Source organism: Rhea americana, unplaced genomic scaffold (assembly GCF_003343005.1).
Source record: "Rhea americana isolate MKP2758 unplaced genomic scaffold, rheAme1 scaffold_176, whole genome shotgun sequence".
In the NCBI taxonomy this organism is placed as follows: Eukaryota; Metazoa; Chordata; class Aves; order Rheiformes; family Rheidae; genus Rhea; species Rhea americana.
The window spans coordinates 883,971-905,898 of record NW_028185883.1 but is presented as its reverse complement, the minus strand read 5'-3'; the positions used below and the strand labels follow the sequence as shown (position 1 = coordinate 905,898).

Sequence of the window (21,928 nt, the reverse complement as noted above, 5' to 3'; positions counted from 1 at the left end):
GTAGGAATTGTGTCTAATCAAATGTCCTAATCAAACTTTCTCTTACTAAGAAAAAAGCTAGGCAAACCTTTAGAGGTTTATTGTCTGAGATTGACAGACAACTTAAAATGACAGTATTGTTTAGGTTTAAGATACATATACTGCTCTTCCATGCCTAAAATCTAGCATAGGACTCACATCTCAGCCCCAAACTTTTCCCAGGCAGAAACTGAGCAGATTTGTTGCATCAAAGCATGCTCACACAAACACCAGCAGAAGTTTCCATGAGCTTCTCCATCAGCACAGCATTACAGCCAGAGGGGATGACCCTTTCCAGGCTGCCACCACAAGCAGAAAAGTAGGAAAGAGAGATGTRACTGAAAAGCAAAGGCTTAGAATAGGCTACGTGCATATATATATGCATGCATATATGTATTTATACACACATATGTAAACTAGATCTGGAAGGAAGCTTGTTAGTTTTCCTATCTTTACACTTGTGCACAGAACCACTATCCTGAGAGCTCACATGACATCACTAACTTCCTGGAGGTCGCTTGCTCCACAAAGCTATGGGCCTGCTTGATGAGGTCTTGCCATAGCGGATCTATACATCTAAAGTAATTGATCTTATTCTTGGGCGTAGCGACACAAGCTATTTCATCTCCTCTCCCTGGTGTGCTTGTCTAATAAATGTTTATTGCTGCTTATATCCATGATATAAAATATCATTAAAATCTTGCAATAGCTGTCCAAGAGGACTTTGGGAAACCTTAGGTAAGAGGGAGGTTGGCTTTTTGAAAGCAGCCAAGCAGAACACCAGATGCAAACAAAAGTGCAGTTTCAGCATCCAACTCTTTCTGAGCCTTTTCAATGTCTCCTGTAAAGGAAAGTTGCAAATATACATTTTAAACAATTCTTAAGTGGAAAAGACACTGCACAGTCACTGTCACTGCTTTTCAAATCACTGTCAACTGATTTGAATCAGTGTCAAATTCAAAATATGGATTTTGTTCTTTCTGAAAACAGCTGCACAGGGAGCCTGATAAAATGGTGCATATTGTGTTAAGATAGCCCAGAAAGCTTTCAAAATTAGTAATCATTGTAAAGCATTTATTTTTCTGAAAGCAGCTCCAGATCCAGGTCAGAAAAAGCTGGCACTTCCTAAAGCYCTATATTAAGGGCTGGCTGTAAGGCCCAATGGAATAGACATAGTTCACCCAGATACAGATTCTGTGAGGGGAAGGAGATAGAGTTATGCAAGCATATTCCCTGTTCACGCATCCCCAGTCCCTGTGCTTCCGGGAGCTCAGGACTGCATCCCACACGTCCCTTAGGAAAAGCTTATTAAGCAGAAATTCCCTCTGGCAATTTTTGTAGACTGTGCTTAGAGAGCAGTCTAAAATCTCCAGGACAAGGGAGCAGACATCAGCCTTCCCAAGCACCAACCCTTTGGGGGAAGTGAACCCATTTCACCAGTAAAATTTAAAATTAGAGCATTGTCCTTCTACAGAAGTGCAAGTAGGTACTTAAGAATTGTTTATTACTGTTGCACCCAGAAACCAGAAACTGCATGCCCCATTGTTCTGGATACTGTAGAAATGCTGCTTTTTATATGTGATGTTACATATTATACAAATATACATAGATAGGTGATTTTATYGGTCATGTAATTATGAACATTCTTTTCTTCCTCCAAAATACATAGAAGGAAAGCATGTAAATCTCGTGGCCCATTAAGGATAGCAGAGCAATACGAGGTGATTTTAGCAGGGGCTTAAAGGATAGTAGAGGAATGCAGAGGTAATTTCAGCGGTGGCTTACCCTTCTTTATTCATTCTCCTGTGAGTGCAGAGTGCTGCATTCTCATGGGTGCAACTGTTAGAGTCACTTGCCTGATAGTATTTGCACATATGYGAGTATCACAGTGAAGCCTCCCTTGCAATTAACTGTAATTGTGCTGTAGGCCAGATTCCTTCCTGCTCTATTTGGACCCCATACAGAGCTACTCTATTTGTGTGGCTTATAACATTTCCCATCAGATCATTCTCACAAACATAAAGCTGATACAGCTTGGGCATTCATTCTCATTGGAAGTCATCATAGTCATCCTTTCTATAATGCTTTAAGCACTTGCTTGCTGGAGAAAGAAAAACCATTGACTGGTAATCAGCACCCTACTGCGCATTTATAATTGTGCTAATTTACTTTTTGTTTCCTTTATCAATATGAGGCTTACTTGAAAAAGTCAAGTATTTTAGAAATATCAATTAGTGAGCTTAGGAGAGGGCCATGACCCCACTCACCTCTTGTTCATCTGTTTCAAGAAGACAATTGGCAAGTTCTTAATTCCTCCTGCTCTTTGAGACAGAAGGGAAATCTGCGTTAGACTATAGCCTGAAGTCAGGCAATTCCCATGCACTTCTCTTGTGCACTGGTCTCACAGTGCAGCTGCATAACAACACACATGGAGGACACTGTAGAGGCAGAGGCTGGAAGAACTTAGCTCACCCTCTGCAGCTGTTTTTCATCTCTGATATGAGATGCAACATGTCCTGGGAAAATGCACAAGCTGGTGAGTGTTAGGAGGCGCTATGGAGACCAGTCACTGACTTCCCCTGCGATTTTGAGCAAACCACTATCTATAAATCCAGAACAGCCATAGGGTCACCGTGAGGACAGATCAGCTGGTGTTTGCAAGGACTTCAAACATGTAAAGCTCTATATAAGTGATGATTTTCCAATTTTCTTTTTTGATAAAGGAAACCAGATCTTTAATATCTGTGTGCTTAAGCTCACATACTAAGTTACCTACATGCCTAGCAAAGACGATAATATTTCAGGTTAATATATGGGATATTCCTAATGATTGCTGTGTCCTTTGTTCTGTCCTATGTATCATGATATGCATTATTTCTTTTCCAGGTGGTACTACGGTGCTGAATACAGAAAAGCCAACAGTAATAGACAATACATTACAACCAGGTAAATAAAAGATTTTTCTTATTAAAACCGTAATAAATTCCATACCCAAATTTCATGCCAGAGACAAAGTAATGAATTGCAGCACTTCCTGACTTCCTATTCCCTAAAAGTCTCTGAAGTAAAGAAGCATCTGGTCTCTCAGCTCTGTACAGTAAATATTTTATTCCTTTCATCCACATGTAGACACAGCAGAGAACAAGATTTCCTTCTGCATCAGCAAATGCCAAATGCTGACAAAATTAAACTAACTTAATCACACAGTACACTGTTTAAATGTGTGATGTCAGTGACACAAAGTGTGTTTGCAGAATCAAGGAAAACATAAACAGAGCCACACAGGCACTTTCACTATTTATATCCATGGTTTTACAAAACTAAGACAAGGAAAGTTTGCTGATTTTCTCCACCATGGAGCTGGCAGTTTTACAATATTGTTTTCTAGCAAGTACTCTCAAAATAGGGTTGTATAAACTGCTACCATGAACCTGAAAAGGGAAAAGCAAGTTGTCACTGGCAGCAGGTCCTCTTTACTTAATTGATACAATAACTAGCAAGTTTTCTGTTTCCACAGCTTTCATTGCATTTTTTTTAATATCTTGCATATTTTACTGGAGGTGGGGGGAGAGGATGGATTTGGGCAGAAAATTCCAACTCCGAAAGGTATGAGCACCAAATTAAAATGGTTTGCATTAAAAATTGTGGAGCAGTACAGAGGTCAGTTTTCAGTTACTCCCATTTCCTCCGTTAAAGTACAGTCAAGCACAGTCTGGCAAGTGATTTATTAACAGGGTGGGTAAGTGTTTATCATTGCTTCCTCAACCATATGCCACAATCCGCTTTTGCTTCAAGTAAAAGAATGGCACTAATAACACAAAAGTTTTCTGAAGGACACTGGTGGTGTCGACCTGATTAAGCAATAGACTTACCAAGAGATTGTTCCCATCGCCAGCCTCTGAGTTCTGATATTGCAGAGGTGAATGCTTTTACTCACCTCAAAATTTGTTTCCAGGGTCATAAATTTTGGTTAGTCAGCATATATTATTTCAAGCCATGCCCTGGTTTCTGATCAGGACAAGATTGTGGMATATCAGGGCAATTAGAGACACCGAGGCCAGCTGGCATACCTTTGAGGGACTCTTCTCTCACAGTCAGCACTCTTGCCGGACTGTGATCCCACATTTTGGAAGGGGAGGGAAAGGAAGAAAGGGTATTGCAGCAGTTTTATAGTAAAACGATTTAATTTTTCTGTCTAATATCCTTTGATTTTTGCCAGTTTTGCTGAAATGAAGGATTCTGATAGATGGGTTTTTTTTTAATATCTCCTTGCATTTAAACAAAGGCTAATTACAAATTCACAAGAACCCTCTTTGCAATGCAACCTCCCTCCCTCCTCCCCAGTGTCAGTCCTATTTGCAAGTYGTGTTTAATCCCTTTGACACGGGTAGGATTCTTCAGTAACAGATTGACTGTTGCTGCCAGAGATGCAGATATCCTCATTTTCTCTCCTTATTTCCCCCCCTGCACTGCCTTCATTTACTCCGCAGTGAGCCGCGTCTTCTGTCCGGGAGAGAGGCCTAGGAGCTTGCCTTCGGAGCGTGCCAGCGTTACTTCCCTGTATTGTGTTGTTAGGAACCATTTCCTTCCGGGAATAAGGCACAAGTTCACTTCCCGAACTCTGGGCTCCCACATGGCAGCACCTTACAAGATCACAGATAGAGATCAGTCAGTCGTTAATAAATAAGAATAAGGCTTCCAGAATCTCCAGTTTAAGACATGAAGCTTTCCAGCTGCTTTGTGATCCCTCACTGAAAGCCAGCCAGAAAACGCCCCAGAAAGGGGCAGCCAGAAATTCCCCTCCGCGTGGGGAAACCCTGGCTGGTCTGGGGCCGGGGGAGCGTTTCCTTCTGCCACAGGACGTGGGTAGGCAGGACGGAGCAGAGAGCAGGCATCCCTGCTGTGACAGCCCCAAACAACACAGTTCAAACCCGCCACGAGGTTACGGAGCTCCCCCTTGGCCCCAGCGGGGAGAGGACCGGGGGCTGCTCTTCTCTCTCGGCTGTCCTCAAGCTGAGCAAGACACTTTTGCCTGTGCCGGGKATTGCTGTCCTCCTGTCTGCATTCAAGACTGCAAACGCCCCTAATCTCGTTATCCCAGAGTAACACGCTTGTGTGTGTCAAAGCCTGAGCTTATCCTATTCCAACCAGCTTTGTACRCTGTGGAAACAGTTAAGTAAAATAGCTGCTCAGGAAAGCCTCCATGTATAAACAAGCTCTCCTGCAAAGAGAGTTTTACAGTTCATTTCAAGGGGACTGAACTGTAAGAAAATAAAAAGGAATCACAATTTCAAACTGCTAAAAATGTTTAAAGGTTTAGATCTTTTCGATAGAGCATCTGTTTTGCTCCTCTGTCTTAAAAAGGTGCCTATAGCAAACTTCTCTGTCAGGGTAAATACCTATCAGACTTCAGTCCTAAGACTCACCAACATCCAGGCTTTTGGAACACTTCTCTTTCAATACCAAAAACTATCTGATCTGCTTGACTCCTAATTATTTACATGTAAAGCAAGCTGTTCGTCTACATTACGTGCTTTCAGGACTTAACCTCAGTTCTTTGTAAAGCAGACTGCTCAAAGTATCTGTGAGTGAGAAACAAGTATCTTGTTTCTCACACATGCAATAGCTATTTCAGAAAAATATAACTAAGATATACTGAGGTTAAAATCTATGCTAAGAAATCATCTGAAGGTAGAATAGGTCTGATTCTCATTTATGGTGGGGCAAATTTACATCAGTAAAGGGATGTAAAGGGACATTAAAGCACTTAAAACATAATTTACTATCATTTAAAGTAATTCTATGTTGCCTGCATAAGTGGTATTAAAAAGTGAAATGCAAATAAGGATCAAACCCAATATATTACTTTGAAGTAGTCCAAATTATGTTTTTAATTTCCCATTTTAATGTTGATTTACCCTTTGGCAAGAGCATTCTATAGAGGTGTCTTAGCATCTTTAATGCCATCATGCTCTTTCTTGCCTCATGTTGGAGGAGTTACAAAAATACGTCAAAGTCTGTGGGCCACAAAAGATTAATGGACTTGAAAAAAACTCACTCAACTAGATTTTCAAATGGCTTTCTTGTTCATGTGCCGTAATGGTTCCAGCTGTGAGCAAGATGTGGTCAAGAAGTACATCTGTTGGTTATTCTTTGAGAGGATAAATCTGTTTTAATTCAGTATCACGTACTCTACATTTTCAAAAAGGCATATGGGATTTTATCACACCTCCCTCTCAGATTCTCATCTGAACTGCTGCTATTTAGTTACATAATAGCTGGTTTACTTCATCCTCTTGATTCACATAAACTAGAAATCACTCACCTATTGACAGGAGAATTATCCTAGGAGCGGAATGGGCCAGCACTGCAGAGGAGCCCACCAAATGCTACTCATCCATCCTTCCTCTCTACTTCCCTTCCTTCCTTCCATAAGATCTGCAAAGGTATAGTTCAAGGACAAAGGAGAGGACAGATTGTGTGCAGCTTACTGTTAGCTACTGTATCAGCCCCTTGGGATCTTTAATAGTAGTGTTGAAATATTCTGTCTTTTGCTGGGGCAGATCCATTGTCCATACAACTAATGAATCTATGCTGATGCTACAAGTGTCTATTATTAATTGGTTAGCATGTCTATTTTTCTTTTTATGGGTCCCTGGGAGAAGCATTGGCAGAGACATAAGAATAGACGATAAGAGATGGCATGTTTAAAGAGCCCATAAAATGAGAGCGCTCTGAAATGTCTTGCCTTTGACTTTCACTCCTGTTGCTGTGGTTGTGCAAAGCATGCGCTGAGGACACAGTAGGGACCTAGCAAGAAATAGCTGAGTTAGCCTGGTTACAGGCTAAATCCTACTCATTTTCAGAAGATTCTGATTAACTTCTGCATGGCAAAGAAGTTCATTTTATGCTGTATCATGCTGTCTGTTAGACCAAAGCTTAGAAACACAGGAATGGCTAAAGCATATCAGACTTGTACTGTTTGCTAGTTTCCTGGACTATATATTTGAAATGAAAGTGCAAGAAATTCTTTATTAGATATTGCCATGAAATTTAACCCTCCTTTGAAACTCTAATTCTAATCCTGGTGTTTAGAGCTTGCTTCAAACCATGAAACAAGAAGCTCTTGTCACTCCCTGCACTTTAGAATTAACAATTAAATTCTGGATATTTTCCTTATCCACCTCCATGGCCAGTCTTTTAATTGCCTTAAGCCTTAGCAGTGTTCTAAGGAAGCATGTATCACTCACATCATATGAGAAAGCTTTTCATTTTATCAGTATTGAACTTCACTGGATATCACTCAGGCTATGAAATGGAGAAAACAGAATATTCTAATCTTCCTTCTCTGGATTCTTCACTCATTTACATACTTTTCCTGTGTCCTCCGCTATTTATTTTCATTCAGAGTTGAACAATCCCAGTCCTTTCATTCTCTTTGTGCTATGTGCTCATTTATGCTGTGTGATATCTTCAGACTGATGTGATCTATTCTGTTCTCCTTTCTTGTGGTTTGAATACCATGCAGGCTATCACAAGCTTTGCAAGATATAATCCTTTGGGATTAATAARATTAATTTTGTCTTAGGTTTTCTAAGACTTTTAAAAAGTTCTGTTTCATGGCTCTGATGTCAAAGCCATGCAATATAACTCTCCCTGGGCCTCCTTGACAATGAGAGGATATTTTTCATGAACTTAAAATCCTTTAATTCATTTCAATATGATTCTTTTTCTTTAAAAACTTCCCTTGATTTTCAGATGTCCCCTTTAGGGCAAGATCTCTTTCATGGGGCCCCATTGTCTAKGGGAAAAAAAATCCATATGTTAAAAAAAGAAACATAATGGATTGCCTTTCTGCACCCATGTGTGCAGAGGCTGACTTCTGCTTCTTCAACATGTTGAGCCTGAAGGTCCAAAGTGAGATTACTCACCCCAAATACACAATCTTCCACTTTCCCAGAAAGGACTAGAGTCCTACAGGAAACATGTTTTTGACATATTAAATTCCTGCAACAGATCATATCTGTTTTACTCATTTGCTCTGTTAGGATGTCACATTCGTGACAGTGCCAGATAGACTCTTATGGAGAAGAAGCAGTGATGGCTTCTGCTCAGAGGAGCCACAGAGGGCAGAGGGAGAGGGAAAGGCAGCGGCTGTGAGAAGCAGGATGGGGGCAGATGAAAGGGAGAAGCAAAGAACGGGGCCTCAGTGCAGAGCCATCCTGCAGCACAGCTGAGGTACTGAGAAACCGAGGAGAGTGGCGGGGAGCAGCCATGCAGACAGACCTTGCTGCTGACAGAAGGACATTTTTGAGGGGCCCAAGAGGAGATGGCAAAGCTGCTGCAATGCAGAAATCCAGTGGGTTGATGAAAACTGTGTCTGGGAGCAAGGACCCGCCATGTAAGGACACAGTGGGCAAGATGAGATTGATAGGAACCCTTCCAATAAAGCCTTCTGTCTTAACCTACTCACTTGAGCTTTTCTCTGTTTTCATAAAATAATTATCCAGTTTGCTTTCTATTAAATTCTGGGGGTTGAGTTCCAAAGCCTTCTGCTTTTACCTGGGGAACTCACTATGTGGAGGCACTCTTTGCCTTTTCAGGTTGGAGGAGATCAGCCTCACATCTCTGGCCAGCCTCAGGTCCCAACCCATTTCCCTTTTTCCTCTGTGTTTTCCCACAGCAAACAAAAGACATTCTAGGGGTTGTATCATCTTTCACAGATTTTTTCTTTTAATAATGGAGAAGAAAGCAAAAGAACACGATTCCCCCCCCCAAGCTGATACTGATGGGAGCACAAAGTCCTTTGTTCTTAGTTCATACTTGCACAAAGTATCTCATTAAAGTAAACCTAAGTTTTTCCTTAATAAGGAGAGTGAGTCATGCCTGAGAAACGACTTCAGGATTTGGTCACATTGCTGTGGGAAGGGTATTGCTCTACTGGGAGTTAGCATTGCTCAAAGTAAGGTAAAAGTTCATGCCAATGGGGCAGGAACCAAAAACCCAAAAGGTTTCAAACTGGTTCTGAAAGTGAGAAATGCAAGGAATTTATATGCTATCTTTGTAAAATCTTTCCATTCAAATTCCAAGTTCTGTTGAAAAAAATAAGCTACTTTGTATTAAACCTTTGGGCAGAATTGAAGAGACGCTGAAAACAAGGTATGATCTCATCCTGACCATAATACCAGACTTCCCTTGTTTTACGTGGAGCTCGTTTTGAAGCTTATTTTGAGTTCATTTGGCAATCAGCCACATTTGTCCCTTTTCCCTCTCAGTTTGTCCATTTCAATGCTGCCATCTTGTGGGCCTGCTTAACTGTCTGCAAGATGCTGAAATAAGTTATTGCAGAAGCCATGAAATATAYATTTTGCCAGAAATCCTTTTGTGCCAAGGACATTCCATTAGTGTTTTTGACTTTCTTCTTATTTTTATCCAAATGGCATTGTGAGTTGCTACACAACATTGCACACTAATAGCAAAAATAGATATTAATAATCAGCAAATATTTCTGACAAATAAGCCAGCACTTTTTTTCGAACCATAGATATTACAACACAGTTATCAGATAATGCGTGCACATCTGAAGATTTAATCTAACCACWTAAAATCACAAAATATGGTTCATAAGGAGATAAAACGAGCATGTCATTTATTAGAAACAGTCRTTCTCCATTTGTTTCCTAGCAAGGCTGCTCTTGTTATGGCTTGTCAGAGTTTCACGTAGAAATGGCTCTCATGTATTCGGTGCTGAAGTGCAATATCTGAATTACACAGTTAGTAACCACTTTTTCTTCTTCCACTTTCCTCCTTTCCTGCAGAGTTGCCAGTATACAATTTCAACTGTGGATTTGGCTGGGGTTCCCACAAGACTTTGTGCCACTGGGAACATGACAACCAGGTGGATTTAAAATGGGCCATCCTGACCAGCAAAACTGGGCCTATTCAGGATCACACAGGTAATCATGAGTTCATGATTTAGCCATTTTACATGGGAAGAGGTGGTTTAAAACCAAAGTGCCTTCCAAAAGCAGAGAAATTGCCTGTTGGGTGAAGTAATTAATAGGTAAAATATATATATATAGTCAGAAAGGTGATTCTGTAGGCAACTTTGTCTCCTGATAGTAATTGTCCCTTCTGCTGGGGCATAAAGGTCATTTCTTGTCAGGAACTGAAGATACTCCCTACTCCTAGTTATCCATTGGATAAATCCTTTTTGGTGGAAAAACATCTGAATGACCAAATATTCTGCAAAAGTAATTTAACAAGTGATACAGTCATGAAAAAATTTCATAATGTTCCTGTTTATAGTTACAGGAGTCGTCCATCATAGAAAGATATTGTAAGTGTAACTTCCTGATGAACTTGTATCATACCCCAGTCCTCTCCAACGAGAGTTAGAGATTCCAGCCATTCCTTTGCTCACACACAATTTTTCCAGAAATATCACTGCAGGAAATTGATTGGTTGGTTTTGTAGTATCTAATTCATGCTTCTGCATAATAAGGCAATAAATATGCTGCTGGCTAGTGGAGACGGAGAGCGCTGTGTGACCCACACATCCTCTGGTTTTAATGTTCTCTTGCATACGTGCAGCTTAATCAAATGTATTAGAGATGAATCCCCCTTCTCACTTCTGCAACCCCTTTGCCTAATGAGAATGACAAGGAAATTAGACAAAATTGGACTTTTTAAATTCTGAGACACTTTCAATTGAATCTTAAGACAAGTACAGTAGTTTTAGAAAAAAACTTATAATACTTTGACTATAAATGGCATTGTACAAATAAATGGCATCAAATTAACTAAATGCAGTTAGCTGAAGTGAAGGCTGTAATGGTGGAAAAATTGATGTAAAGTAAAGTGAAATCGCTCAGTAGGATCTGACATTGAAAGGAGGTTAAAAGCTATGTTAGCCAGAGACTGACAAAATCTAAAAGGCATGCATAAGTAAGGCTCTAATTAAGACAATGAAGACAGAGTTCCTGACCCAGCACTGCAATAATATTCTGGAAATGAGAGCTATCTGCACTTTGGCACCAAGGATTATACAGAGGCTGAACCTGTCTTTAGTCAAGAGATGAAGAAAAGATATTCTTTAAATGAGATTTTTGCTGTTTCTGCTGGGTCCTGCTATTGTAGAAGACTCATTCGCTCTGTTAGCTGTAGTTTCAGTAAGTCTTCAAGGCAGCCCTTTTTCTCCCTGCCACACTAACTTCCAATATTTTCCAAAATTTCCTTTCAACACTAAAGTGAGCTTTACCTGCTGGGTTTGCCATTCACCTGCAAACAGATACAGGATGTGTGTGAAAGCAGATCACGAGCACTGCTATGATGAACCAGCCCCTCAGTACGACCGTTACCCAGCAAAGCCTGCTTATGTCCTTGGAGAAGAACAATAAGCAATTCCCAAGCTTATTCTGCTCCAGCTGCACTTGTAGAAAGCTGAAGAAACTCCAAAGAAATGATTTTCAACAGTAATTGTTTTAAGATAGCAGGATACGCTGTATGCCATTTCAAATTACACATTATGATTAAATCTGGCTACAGTTAGGTTTTCCAACTGAGACAGCCATCCTAATGCTGTGATTGCATTTCTCGTTTCTTCCCTTTGGATTTCCCTAGCACCATTCTTTAATGAGATTTGCGCRTGTTTAATCTGCTCTCTGAATAGAAGCAAAGTTGGAAAAAACATATAGGTACAAACACTCCTCCTTAAGCAGTCAGACAAGATATTACTGCAGTAAGATGGAAAAAAATCACTACAATTTTTTGGCAATTTATCTTTAATTCCTACTATAAAATATTTCCAAAGGCCAGATACTTCCACATATATATTGGCCACTGTACCACTGACTGCCAATAAATGATCCTAATAAACGGAAATGTCCTCGTCTCCCATTAGAAGAATTATTTATCTTTCTCTTTTGTTAGTCCCCTTCCTGCCAGCAACTGGGTTTGACTCAGTTCTCTTCATTACTGGTTCATCTTTTATACTACCTTGTCCTTCTTATACTGACCAGGGTGGCAGTATTCATCTGCCAAATGAGCTCTTCACCAGTGCAGGACTATACTGTTATGCCAGCAAGTCTCATTTTTATATTATTTGAAATGAAATTCAAGAATATCACATATAAGCAAAGACCAGTGCTGACAGAACATCACTTTTCCAGGATGTCCTTTTTGCCTATTMTTACTTTTCGTTTGTTTAAAGATTGGTATAAGCAGATACCTATACTTACTTCCACACATGAGAAATAGTATTCCTCATTATTTATTTTCTTCTTCCTACTTTCAGAATAACGTTATGCTAATGTCAGTAAATGCTGTCTACATCGCTTTGTGTGAACACATCACATATAGACTACTTTTGCCAACACCAGGATGAACCTTGTATTTTTCCATCAAAATTCTCTGCTAAGAAGCTGCTCGAAAGCTGACTATGAAAAGAATGCCTGGCTGGTGTTAATCATAAATGCTTCATGTAGTCAGTATCTTACTAGCATTATTTTGTTACCAGACTAATTATGTTCTCACATTTTTCTCTTCAAATATCGTTAAGCAAGTAATCTTCAAAGTTAAGGATATTAGTGGTTCAGATCTCAAGCTGCATAAATCCATTATGTTCTTCAGAAGATACCAGTCAGAATCTTAATCTTTTGGGCAATGGTTCAAAAATATACAGAGCCCAAGGTGCTGTTCCCGAAATCAAGGGAATAACTCTGGAGGTGATTTTCCCCAAGYGTGATCGGTGACAGCGCTACGACTCTGTTCAGTAGCACTGTTTGGATTTCAGTCCCTGATCTCTGACCATGGCTGTTCAAAGTTATTTTATTCTTCAGTGTTCCTCCCATTCCAATTTTGCCTTCTCAAACACAGATTACTTTAAACAGAGATTAAAAATAGCTCTTTGTGCAATTAGTGTGGAGTAGGCCCGGGGGGGTTTCTGTCTAGCCTGCTGAACTGGGAACGGCTCCTTTAGCAGACACCCGCAGAGGAACAGAGCAGATACTGTTGTAACAAACRTGCTTTTGCCCCCTTTCCTGAGCAAATGAAACGACTTCTGTGTGCCACATAGCGAACACAGCGTTACACAGTGTTACAGCCGACTATGGGCGCAAAGCATCCTGGCGAACAGCAAAGCAGGCTGCTGGAAGAAGCACCCCCCCCTTAGAGCGCGCTCGCTGTCTCAGCGCTCCCAGACCGACCCCCTCCGACTCTCCCTGTTGTGAGATCCTGACGGATCAGTATGGAAGGGAGGCAAAACGACTGCGCATACCTGGGGCTTCTTAGGTTAACAGGGAAAACGCGAGCTGGTCACTATTCCTAACCCAGTCCTTCTGTCACAGTAGGAGATGGCAATTTCATTTACTCTCAAGCTGACGAGAGCCAGAAAGGCAAAGTCGCCCGGCTGCTGAGCCCTGTGATTTACTCGCAGAACTCTGCCCACTGCATGACTTTCTGGTATCACATGTCCGGCGCCCACGTCGGCACCCTGAAGATCAAACTGCGATACCAAAAGCCCGACGAGTATGACCAGGTGCTGTGGACCCTGAGCGGGCACCAGGCGAACTGCTGGAAGGAAGGACGCGTTCTTCTTCATAAGTCCGTGAAACATTATCAGGTGAGCTTCTTCACGGCACTGACAGCGCCAATGCCGTTAGGACCTTGCTGGTCAGGTTTCATATGTCATGGCAGAAAATGGCACTGAGGGATTTATATAGACACTATAGAGATGAGGTGCTGCTGCTGTGACAGTAATAACAGTGGCATATTTCATGGTATTTCAGATGACAGTGATACAAGCAATTTATAATAGAAGGCCAAATAAATACTTTAGAAATCATTTCTCATCTGTCACAAAACTGCATCCTTGCCACAGCTTTGCTGCTGATGTGAGTCTTCAATAAAGAAACAAAATCGTATAAATTGATATTTGCACATAGAAGTTCATGAAGGCGTACAGTGCCGCAAGCAAAGTACATAAAGATGTGGCATCATGACAACTGAACATGCGTGCTTAACAATTAGTTAAGATTTACTGAATGCTGCAGTTGAGTTTTAACATGAAAGCAATGTGTAAATTATCTTATTTCACCAGGTGGTTATTGAGGGAGAAATTGGAAAAGGAAATGGAGGAATTGCTGTGGATGATATTAACATTGACAGTCATGTAGCACAAGAGGATTGCCGAAGTAAGTATGAAGAGCAAGAACGTATAGAAATCTCATCTGAAACACAATTTATTTTGTTTTGATAGCTGTTATTTCTGTGACAAAAGGATAAATATTTGTTGACTATATTGGAAGTTTTGCACTGAAAACACCATGATCTGGCCTATGGTTTTATTCATTACTCAAGCAAAATTCCCAGTTTTATCTGTTACTCCCAATGAAGTCAAGAAATCATTAACTACCGAATCACTTCTATGGTAGTTCCACTCTACATTTCTGACCATCACTGACATTAGATAATTCTTATTTTGTTAATGTTAGGGTAGACTAGAAAAGCTGATTTTTCTTATYATCCAGAGCACACAACCGCTGTGTTTGAAATCATTTTTAAAATGCCAGCTCCTAGCTAGGAATAACAGTGTCAGAAGAAAAACAGACATAAAATTGTAGAAGACAATTAAAAGACTTAAGAGATTGTCTGTGAAATGTGGTGTTGCTCAYGGTAACTTGTGGTGCCCGTGCTCCACACTGATGGAAACCCTGGGACTGCTGTAGCATGGCACAGCACCTGAAAATAAGCACCACTGGGAGACAGGCTGGCCTCAGTATCACAGCAGTGCAGTTTTTGGATGGGAATAGACATCCTGCTGATGTGGATTAGTGCACATTCACATCCTCAAATCTCTCCCTTTCTGTTACATTACTACTCTCTCTGATTTCCTCTGCTTTTCCTGATGTTCTTCCTAGTTTTAACCAATGTTCAAAATTCCAATTTCATTTCTTCATCACTTGTAGACCACTTACTCCCAAGCCTGCTTGAATTCTATCCTAGGTTTTTCAAAGCACTGTGTCAAACACTTTATGGACAACTTGATATGGTGTAATGACCCCTGCTCTGTCCTCTGCTATTTTATAATTCTGAAGTTGTTATGACTCTCTGTTGTAGTTACCAGCTCCTAGACACATGGGACACTGAGTAATGTTAGAACATGGCCTGTTCCACATCTCAGTCAGACTATTCCTAAGCCTACTTCAATCCTTTTATTTCTGGCCAGTCTTGAGTTATTTCAGTCACTAATGATCACATGTGCACTGCATACCGCATGTAATTTGGCAGCAGCAACCCCAGATAAATGCAAGCAGCTAAACCCTGTCCTCCACAACGGAAATGAAGTAATGACTGCTGTAGAGGAGAGGGAATAGAACTGAGAATCTTCAGCATCATACATATAAATTTATGCCATTTGTGTTGGCAGCTGTGAAAAATAGTGGAGGGTGTTCGTCACACTTTGTATCTAATCACCATTTGAGGGTAACATGACAGACTTGAAGCACATGATAATTTCTCTGTGGCGTAAGAAAACTGTACGGTCTCTGTTTATCATGCAGCCCATCTCCCAGTGTGCGCTGTATGGCGTCAGAGTGACAGCTCCCAGGAAAGTGAGGCAGGACACACTGCACAGGTCCTCCTGCAGCATCCTTGGTGCAAAGCAGGGTGTTGGGACCACAGCAATGATATTTTCCAGATTCCCCTGCAATATTGCCACTGAAATGGCATAGGAAAATCACTTCTTTCCTACCTCCACACGCTTCAGTTATTCAAACTGAAGACAAAGATTTGGGCCTGTAGGAGCTAAAGCCAAAAGCTCAGYCTGCAGCCCCAACACAAGTGGTCTCACAGCAGTCAGTGAAGCTATTCTTGTGATTAACTATGCCTTCACTGATGAAGTGTTATGGAATTGGGCTCCAAAATTGTAAATACAATAAATGAGATGCTAATTTATCACACTGATTTCTCGTTCTCAGACATGGAAAACCCCTGCTGATAACTCTAAAACTGTGCCAAGATTGGGCGGAGAGGAGTTTTTAAATCTTTCTTTTTTCCCCATTAATTTTCAGAGCCCATCATAATGAACATTTCTGTCAAGCTAACATAATGATGCTCTGACACAGAAAAATCTGCTATACCATTATTGCCGGCATGATAGTCAATCAGTGTTTGTAACCCTAATAATCAATGTCAATTCTCTTTGCTTCATTAGAATCAACTGATGTGGAGAACGAAATAGATGAAGAAGACCCAGAAAGTAATCAAACAGGTAAAAATTGTGTTATTGTTAAGAGGGAATGAATTAAAAAGTGCATTTTCATGTGAATGTGTGTATTCTATTTATTTATTTATAGATTAATTCTCTAATGGTATATGATATTGGAGTTTTTTGATTTATCTAGATCAGATAATAAGAAGGCTTACATTTATTCTAAGACATCTTTTTATTCTATAAAGTATAATCTTAGGGACTGTTATTCTGTATACCTACTTCAAACCCTTCAATCTTATATACACATATTTGTTACATTGTAACACACGTGCACATGTTATAGCTCCTTAGTATTTTGTTATCAAGAAGGCATGTCCAAAATTGAAGGAAAAAAATCATTATATCTTATAATTTATATCTCATGCAGTGTCTACCTAATAAGATGCAAACTCTTCAGACAAATCATTTCTCAAACCTTGCTGAAAATGTCTTTTTATCACCAGTCTGTGAAAGTGTTATCATTTTCAATGATGATAGCTGTAAATGGATCATTAAATGGATCATAATCATCATATTGTCCCAATAATAAAATATGCTCACAGTTTTCAGGCAAAGAGCTTAAATTTTTTTCTGTTAAATTCAATTGGATTGTTATCATTGATTTCAGTGATAGCAGGATTAATTCAAGTTTTGGGTTTTACTGTAACAATTGGTAGGGTGTGCAAGCTTATCATATCTTTTTAATAAAGGCAGAAAGAATTGAGGGAAAACATTATACTATCCAGCAAACATTTTACTTGAGGTGCAGAATGCTCTTTTGTGTCCGTTCTTTCAGTGTTTCCATTTCAAGGTACAATCCTGAAGCCAGTGAAGTGGAGATGGAACAGAAATGCCTGGAGACTCCAAACTGATGTCTAAAACTATAAACATTCACATTGAACTATACAAGATTTAATTAAGATTTTGGAACTAAATACTGCAAATTGACAAAACATGATCAAAAGGTCTAGTCATTCATTACCAGTCTCCCACTTAATAAAAGGCAGATTCAGACCCCCTACAAACATACCGCAGATTCAAGGATTGGAGAACAATGTGAAAAAATCAACAACTATTTGAGTGGTATTATAGTTTTTGCTATTCATGACTGCCTCTAATAAACTAGGTTTTCAAATTATGCAGCTATTTGTGTCAAAATCTTCATATCTTTTCTCCCAGTTTCCAACTCGTCAAACATAGCATGGGCTCTAACCAGAACCAGTTCTGAAAATTTTGCAATTCTTTTTGTTCCATTTCAGGGTTTACACCTCCATATCGTACAGATGAGGACTATGATGATAACATTTCCAGGAAACCGGGCAATGTCCTGAAGACCCTAGATCCAATCCTCATTACTATCATAGCCATGAGTGCACTCGGAGTGCTTTTAGGAGCCATCTGTGGAGTCGTCCTGTACTGTGCCTGTTGGCACAACGGGATGTCAGAGAGGAACTTGTCTGCACTGGAGAATTACAATTTTGAACTGGTCGACGGTGTAAAATTGAAAAAAGATAAACTAAACACACAGAATTCTTATTCGGAAGCATGAAGGTATAAAGCGACTGGAGAAGTTTCAGAGAATCGGAATGGAAGGACATAGCTCGGTCGTGCTGGGGAACTGTTGATCTTCTTTTACTGTACAGGCTGAAAAGTGCATTGATGACACTGAGCCAAGCTATTCTCAGGAGCTTCAATGAGTGTGTAAYAGATAAACATGGACAACAATCTGTGTTAACAATCTGAATCATGTACAGTCTGCTTTTTCTGTTGGTTTTATTTGAAATAATCAAATGCTGGTGTTGAGACCAAGTATGATTGACTTATAGTTCATTATGTCTTTCTTTCTCTCCCTCTCTTTTGTTTTCCTTTAATGGATAATTTTGATTTTACTGTGCAAAATCCGAGATGCTGTCACAAACTGTATTCAGTGGGGTCCTTTGGATGGACATGCTGTCTGTAGCTCAGTGCCCAGAAAATGTTGGAGTAACAGCAATTTAGTGGACTCCTGCACCTGTATTTGTGTATAAATTGCTCGTGTTGTGCATAGGCAAAGAAGGGTTAGGATGTTTTTGAAAAGTACTGCTGCATCAGTACCGATATAGTGTGTCAGCTCTGTTTACGAAGCAATACAGTCAAATTTTATTGATGTTTTTCAGTGTTGTACTAAATTTTGTGCTTGTGAACTCCATAAAAGAGTATGTGCCATCATCAGACACAACTGGCAACTGAGTGTACTGCCTAAAATCTAAACAAAAAAAGTCCTTGGCACTGGCTAGTGTATGTCCTCTCAAGTGCCTTTTTGTTTGTACTGCTTCTCGTTGTGTTAACATTAACTACAGCTCTGCTTCTCTCTAGTTAAGGCCCTTGACTTTAATCATATTCTGATGGCTCACTGACTAAAAAAAAAAAGTATATTTTAGTTTGAGAAAGTAGCCTCAGCGAAGCAAGGGCTAATAAGATTTGACAACTTGGCTCGATTGTTCTGCTTTCTGCATTTCAATTTCATGTCTCTTGACCCTTTTGTATAAAGCTGCAATATCCCCTTTTATTGTTCTTTCATATAGAATGTATTTTCAAATGTAAAATCTCTCTCCCTCGCTCTTTCTCTCTCTCTCTCTTGCTCTCTCTGAGTAGATTGCATAAGCATTTGCCATTGCCAAGGAAAGAAAACTGCAGCTTTAACTTACTGGTAATGGCAAAGGATTTTATTAGAGTTTGTGTTAAAAAATAAGGGAAAATTTTAACTTTACCCTCCAAAGTCGAACTTTGGGTTTCTTCTTAACACCATAAAGTGACAGTATCCTTTTTCCTGAAGTCATGAAATATATCTTTTATCCTGAACAACTTGCCTGCTAGCTACACTAGGGAAAATGATTCCCTTACTGAAAAGATTGCCTTTACAATAAGAAACTTTCCTCCTCCTGCCCCTACTTGAAATAAGAGCTCTGTTCTCTCAGTAAAGCCTGTAGTTTCATGCTAATCAGTGCTAACCAGGCTTACGCATGGGTACTGAGGGCGGAATAAAACCCCACCGTGTAGGTAGGGTATGTCCTTACAGCTCCGTTACATCCGATTGGCATTTCTCCCCGGGTGCTTTCTGTTTGACTGAAAGTGCACACAGCTTCCTGGTGCCCCTGCTCTGCAGGCAGTGTTAGATTCAGTGAATCAAATAATTTAAAGTCACAAAAATGTATTTGACAATTTTGTGGCGATTTTTTAATATTTTGGGGCAAATATTATTGGATAAAAAATAGTAACAACCTATACTGCTGGTGCCACAGGGTGAGAAGACAGGAGTCCGTAGGAGGAGGYGAGGGGAGCACCCCAGGTTTTCTGCGGTGACCCACAGGCTGAATATCTGTATTTTGGGAGGCTGTGACTTTAACTGTGCCCAGGATACCAGCCAGCAGGAAAATCAGTGCAAACACTGAGGAAAGTGATGCCCTGCAAAGCGCTGCACTTGTATTTTTCCTCACTAAAGTGGAATGAGGGAAGTAATCTGATTTTTTTTTTCAGTTAGTCTTTTCCAAAATTGCTTTCACAGCACAGCTATAAAGTATCTTGCCCCAGATTAGGACTAAGGAAGGGCTAACTCAGTCTTGAGTTGCCAGAGCAGCAGAATCCACCACTGCTTATCAATTCAATGTTTTGCAGTGTATTATTTAATGAGTACAAACTATAAAAGAGAAAATCTTGCAGAAAACCCCTCAGCTACTTAGAAATTCAGGAAAGGGGAGGGAAAACAGAGGTAAAAATATGAGTTTGGAAGGTGAAAATATTTTACAGGAATACAGAGCAGAAAAACAAGTGCTAATTGCTAAGTCGAAAGACTCCTAAAGGCAGAGACTATGGTGAATATTCAAACACCTGCTTCAGGTCATCAGCCCTTAGATGCCTGAACTGGAAGCGTGGCCTCCACAGGCTCCTTAGGTAGACCTTGGGCCCCCCAGGAGGGGATTCGAGCACCTGAGGCCCAAAATTAGGCCATGAAACTTCCCTTCTAGAGTAAAAAACTGCCCTCACTAGGACAAGTGACAAACTCAGTTTGTATGTATGTAATCTGACCATATTGGTATCGCAGCAGCTTGTTAATTAACCCAAAGAAAAAAAAAAAAAGATTTTTCAAAACTATTTTCAGTACACCATCACCATGTGATTCAGTTGGTTTAGGGTCTGTTCTCCTTAGCTCAAAACACGTCTAGTCCATCAACCTGACAGAGAGTTTCATGCATATATTGCCTTGAAGAGAAAATCTCCTTTGGGGATGCCTGGGCCAAAACCTTTTGAAGTATTCTCATGGATTTCAATAAATTCCAGATCAGCTCTTGGTCTTAGTCTTCATCTATTTAAACAATAAAGGGTTTTTTTCTGTTTTAAATACTGAGAATAGTGAACATAAAATGAAATATATCTCCTTTGTGGTCTTCAGCCCTTACTATGATAATGAAGATCTAGCACTGAAGATTTGATTTCTCTGAAGGTAATAGAGTGAAAGTTACCCTTCAATAAAGGAAAAATGATACTGCAACTTTACATTGAAAAAGTATCTTGCACTGATAAATATATTTAAAAAAATTATATGTTTATAAAGTTATTAATTTGTAAAGGCAGTGTTACAAAAATGTTCGGTTTATATTGTTTTAGATTGTTTCATAATTTTTAAAGTGTAAAATAACATATTTTTTTCTTTATTGAAAAGCTATAAAAATCTTCTGTAGTAAAATGATTTCATTTTACTGGTATATTATTGCTTCATGTTTTGTACCATCATAAAACTTTGTGCAAATTTTTTTTACAGAAATTTTTATTTTCTATGACAATATGACACTTGTAAATTGTTGTTTCAAAATGAACAGCGAAGCCTTAACTTTAAATGACATTTGTATTCTCAGACACTGAGTAGCATAAAAAAACACATAGAACTGAACTGTAACTTAAATTTCCAAACTATGACTACTACATTCCAAAGAAACAGTTGAATTAAACATTTTCATAAAATATCCCATACCTGATGTATTTTATTATACTAAAAATCGATTTTTTAAAAAATGGATCTTTTTATTCAGCATCTTGCAGCAAGAACAGTATTTTAATCATGGTCCCATTTGCAGGAAGGTAATTAGTTAAAATATAAGTTGTGGTATGTTTTGCCAGATTTAGAGTGGGATTTATTTTACCTTCCTAAAGTTAAGCTTCTAGTCTCATTGGACTGCCTGGACTATCCTTGTGGACAAACATTACAATGTTCGTAATTGAATTACAATTACAATATAAAACCTTGATAGGACAGGTCACTCTGGCTGTCTCAGAAACCTGGTTTAGGTGGAAGCTTCACCCCACCCCTGCACGCCTAGCTCTCTCCCTGAGGGCAGAAAGCCCCTCTCCAAGTCTATCTTTTAGATACTTAGGTAGGAGAGATCCCACTCAATTCTGTGCCAAAAGACTTAATTTAAAGACTTAAAAAAGATTTAAGAGGATGTCTGCTGCCATCATTGTCTACACATGGTGACTGACTTCATTGCAGTGGGAAGCCCAAGAGCAGACCCTACATGGGTCACACATGCATCTTGCAGAACGCTCTTGTGAGGTGTGGCTTCCACCAGTGAGCAACGTTCATTTTTGACAAGTTGCCCACTAAATCCTGCAGCTCTGCTGCAG

At 39.7% G+C, this 21,928-nt stretch overlaps 1 protein-coding gene and 1 long non-coding RNA gene across 6 annotated transcripts in view; one reads left to right on the top strand and one right to left on the bottom strand.

Annotated features, from left to right (window-relative positions):
* The window catches only part of NRP1 (neuropilin 1), a 114,218-nt gene extending 92,948 nt beyond the window's left edge, over positions 1 to 21,270 (top strand). For 3 of the 5 annotated variants that reach the window (XM_085301402.1, XM_085301397.1, XM_085301399.1), the window contains 6 exons: positions 2,905 to 2,964; positions 9,837 to 9,974; positions 13,365 to 13,639; positions 14,117 to 14,210; positions 16,232 to 16,288; positions 17,530 to 21,270. In XM_085301402.1, the coding sequence (XP_085157528.1) occupies positions 2,905 to 2,964; positions 9,837 to 9,974; positions 13,365 to 13,639; positions 14,117 to 14,210; positions 16,232 to 16,288; positions 17,530 to 17,819 (914 nt within the window). In that variant the 3' untranslated portion in view covers positions 17,820 to 21,270. The remainder of the gene's footprint in view (positions 1 to 2,904; positions 2,965 to 9,836; positions 9,975 to 13,364; positions 13,640 to 14,116; positions 14,211 to 16,231; positions 16,289 to 17,529) is intronic. The other 2 variants (XM_085301401.1, XM_085301398.1) reach the window with 1 other exon arrangement.
* Positions 3,108 to 13,382, bottom strand: LOC146597865 (uncharacterized). Its single transcript, XR_014895386.1, has 2 exons — positions 13,295 to 13,382; positions 3,108 to 4,661 (listed from the first exon to the last, which is right to left on the bottom strand). It is a non-coding gene; the product is annotated as an uncharacterized LOC146597865 (long non-coding RNA).
* Positions 21,271 to 21,928: the final 658 nt, after the last annotated feature.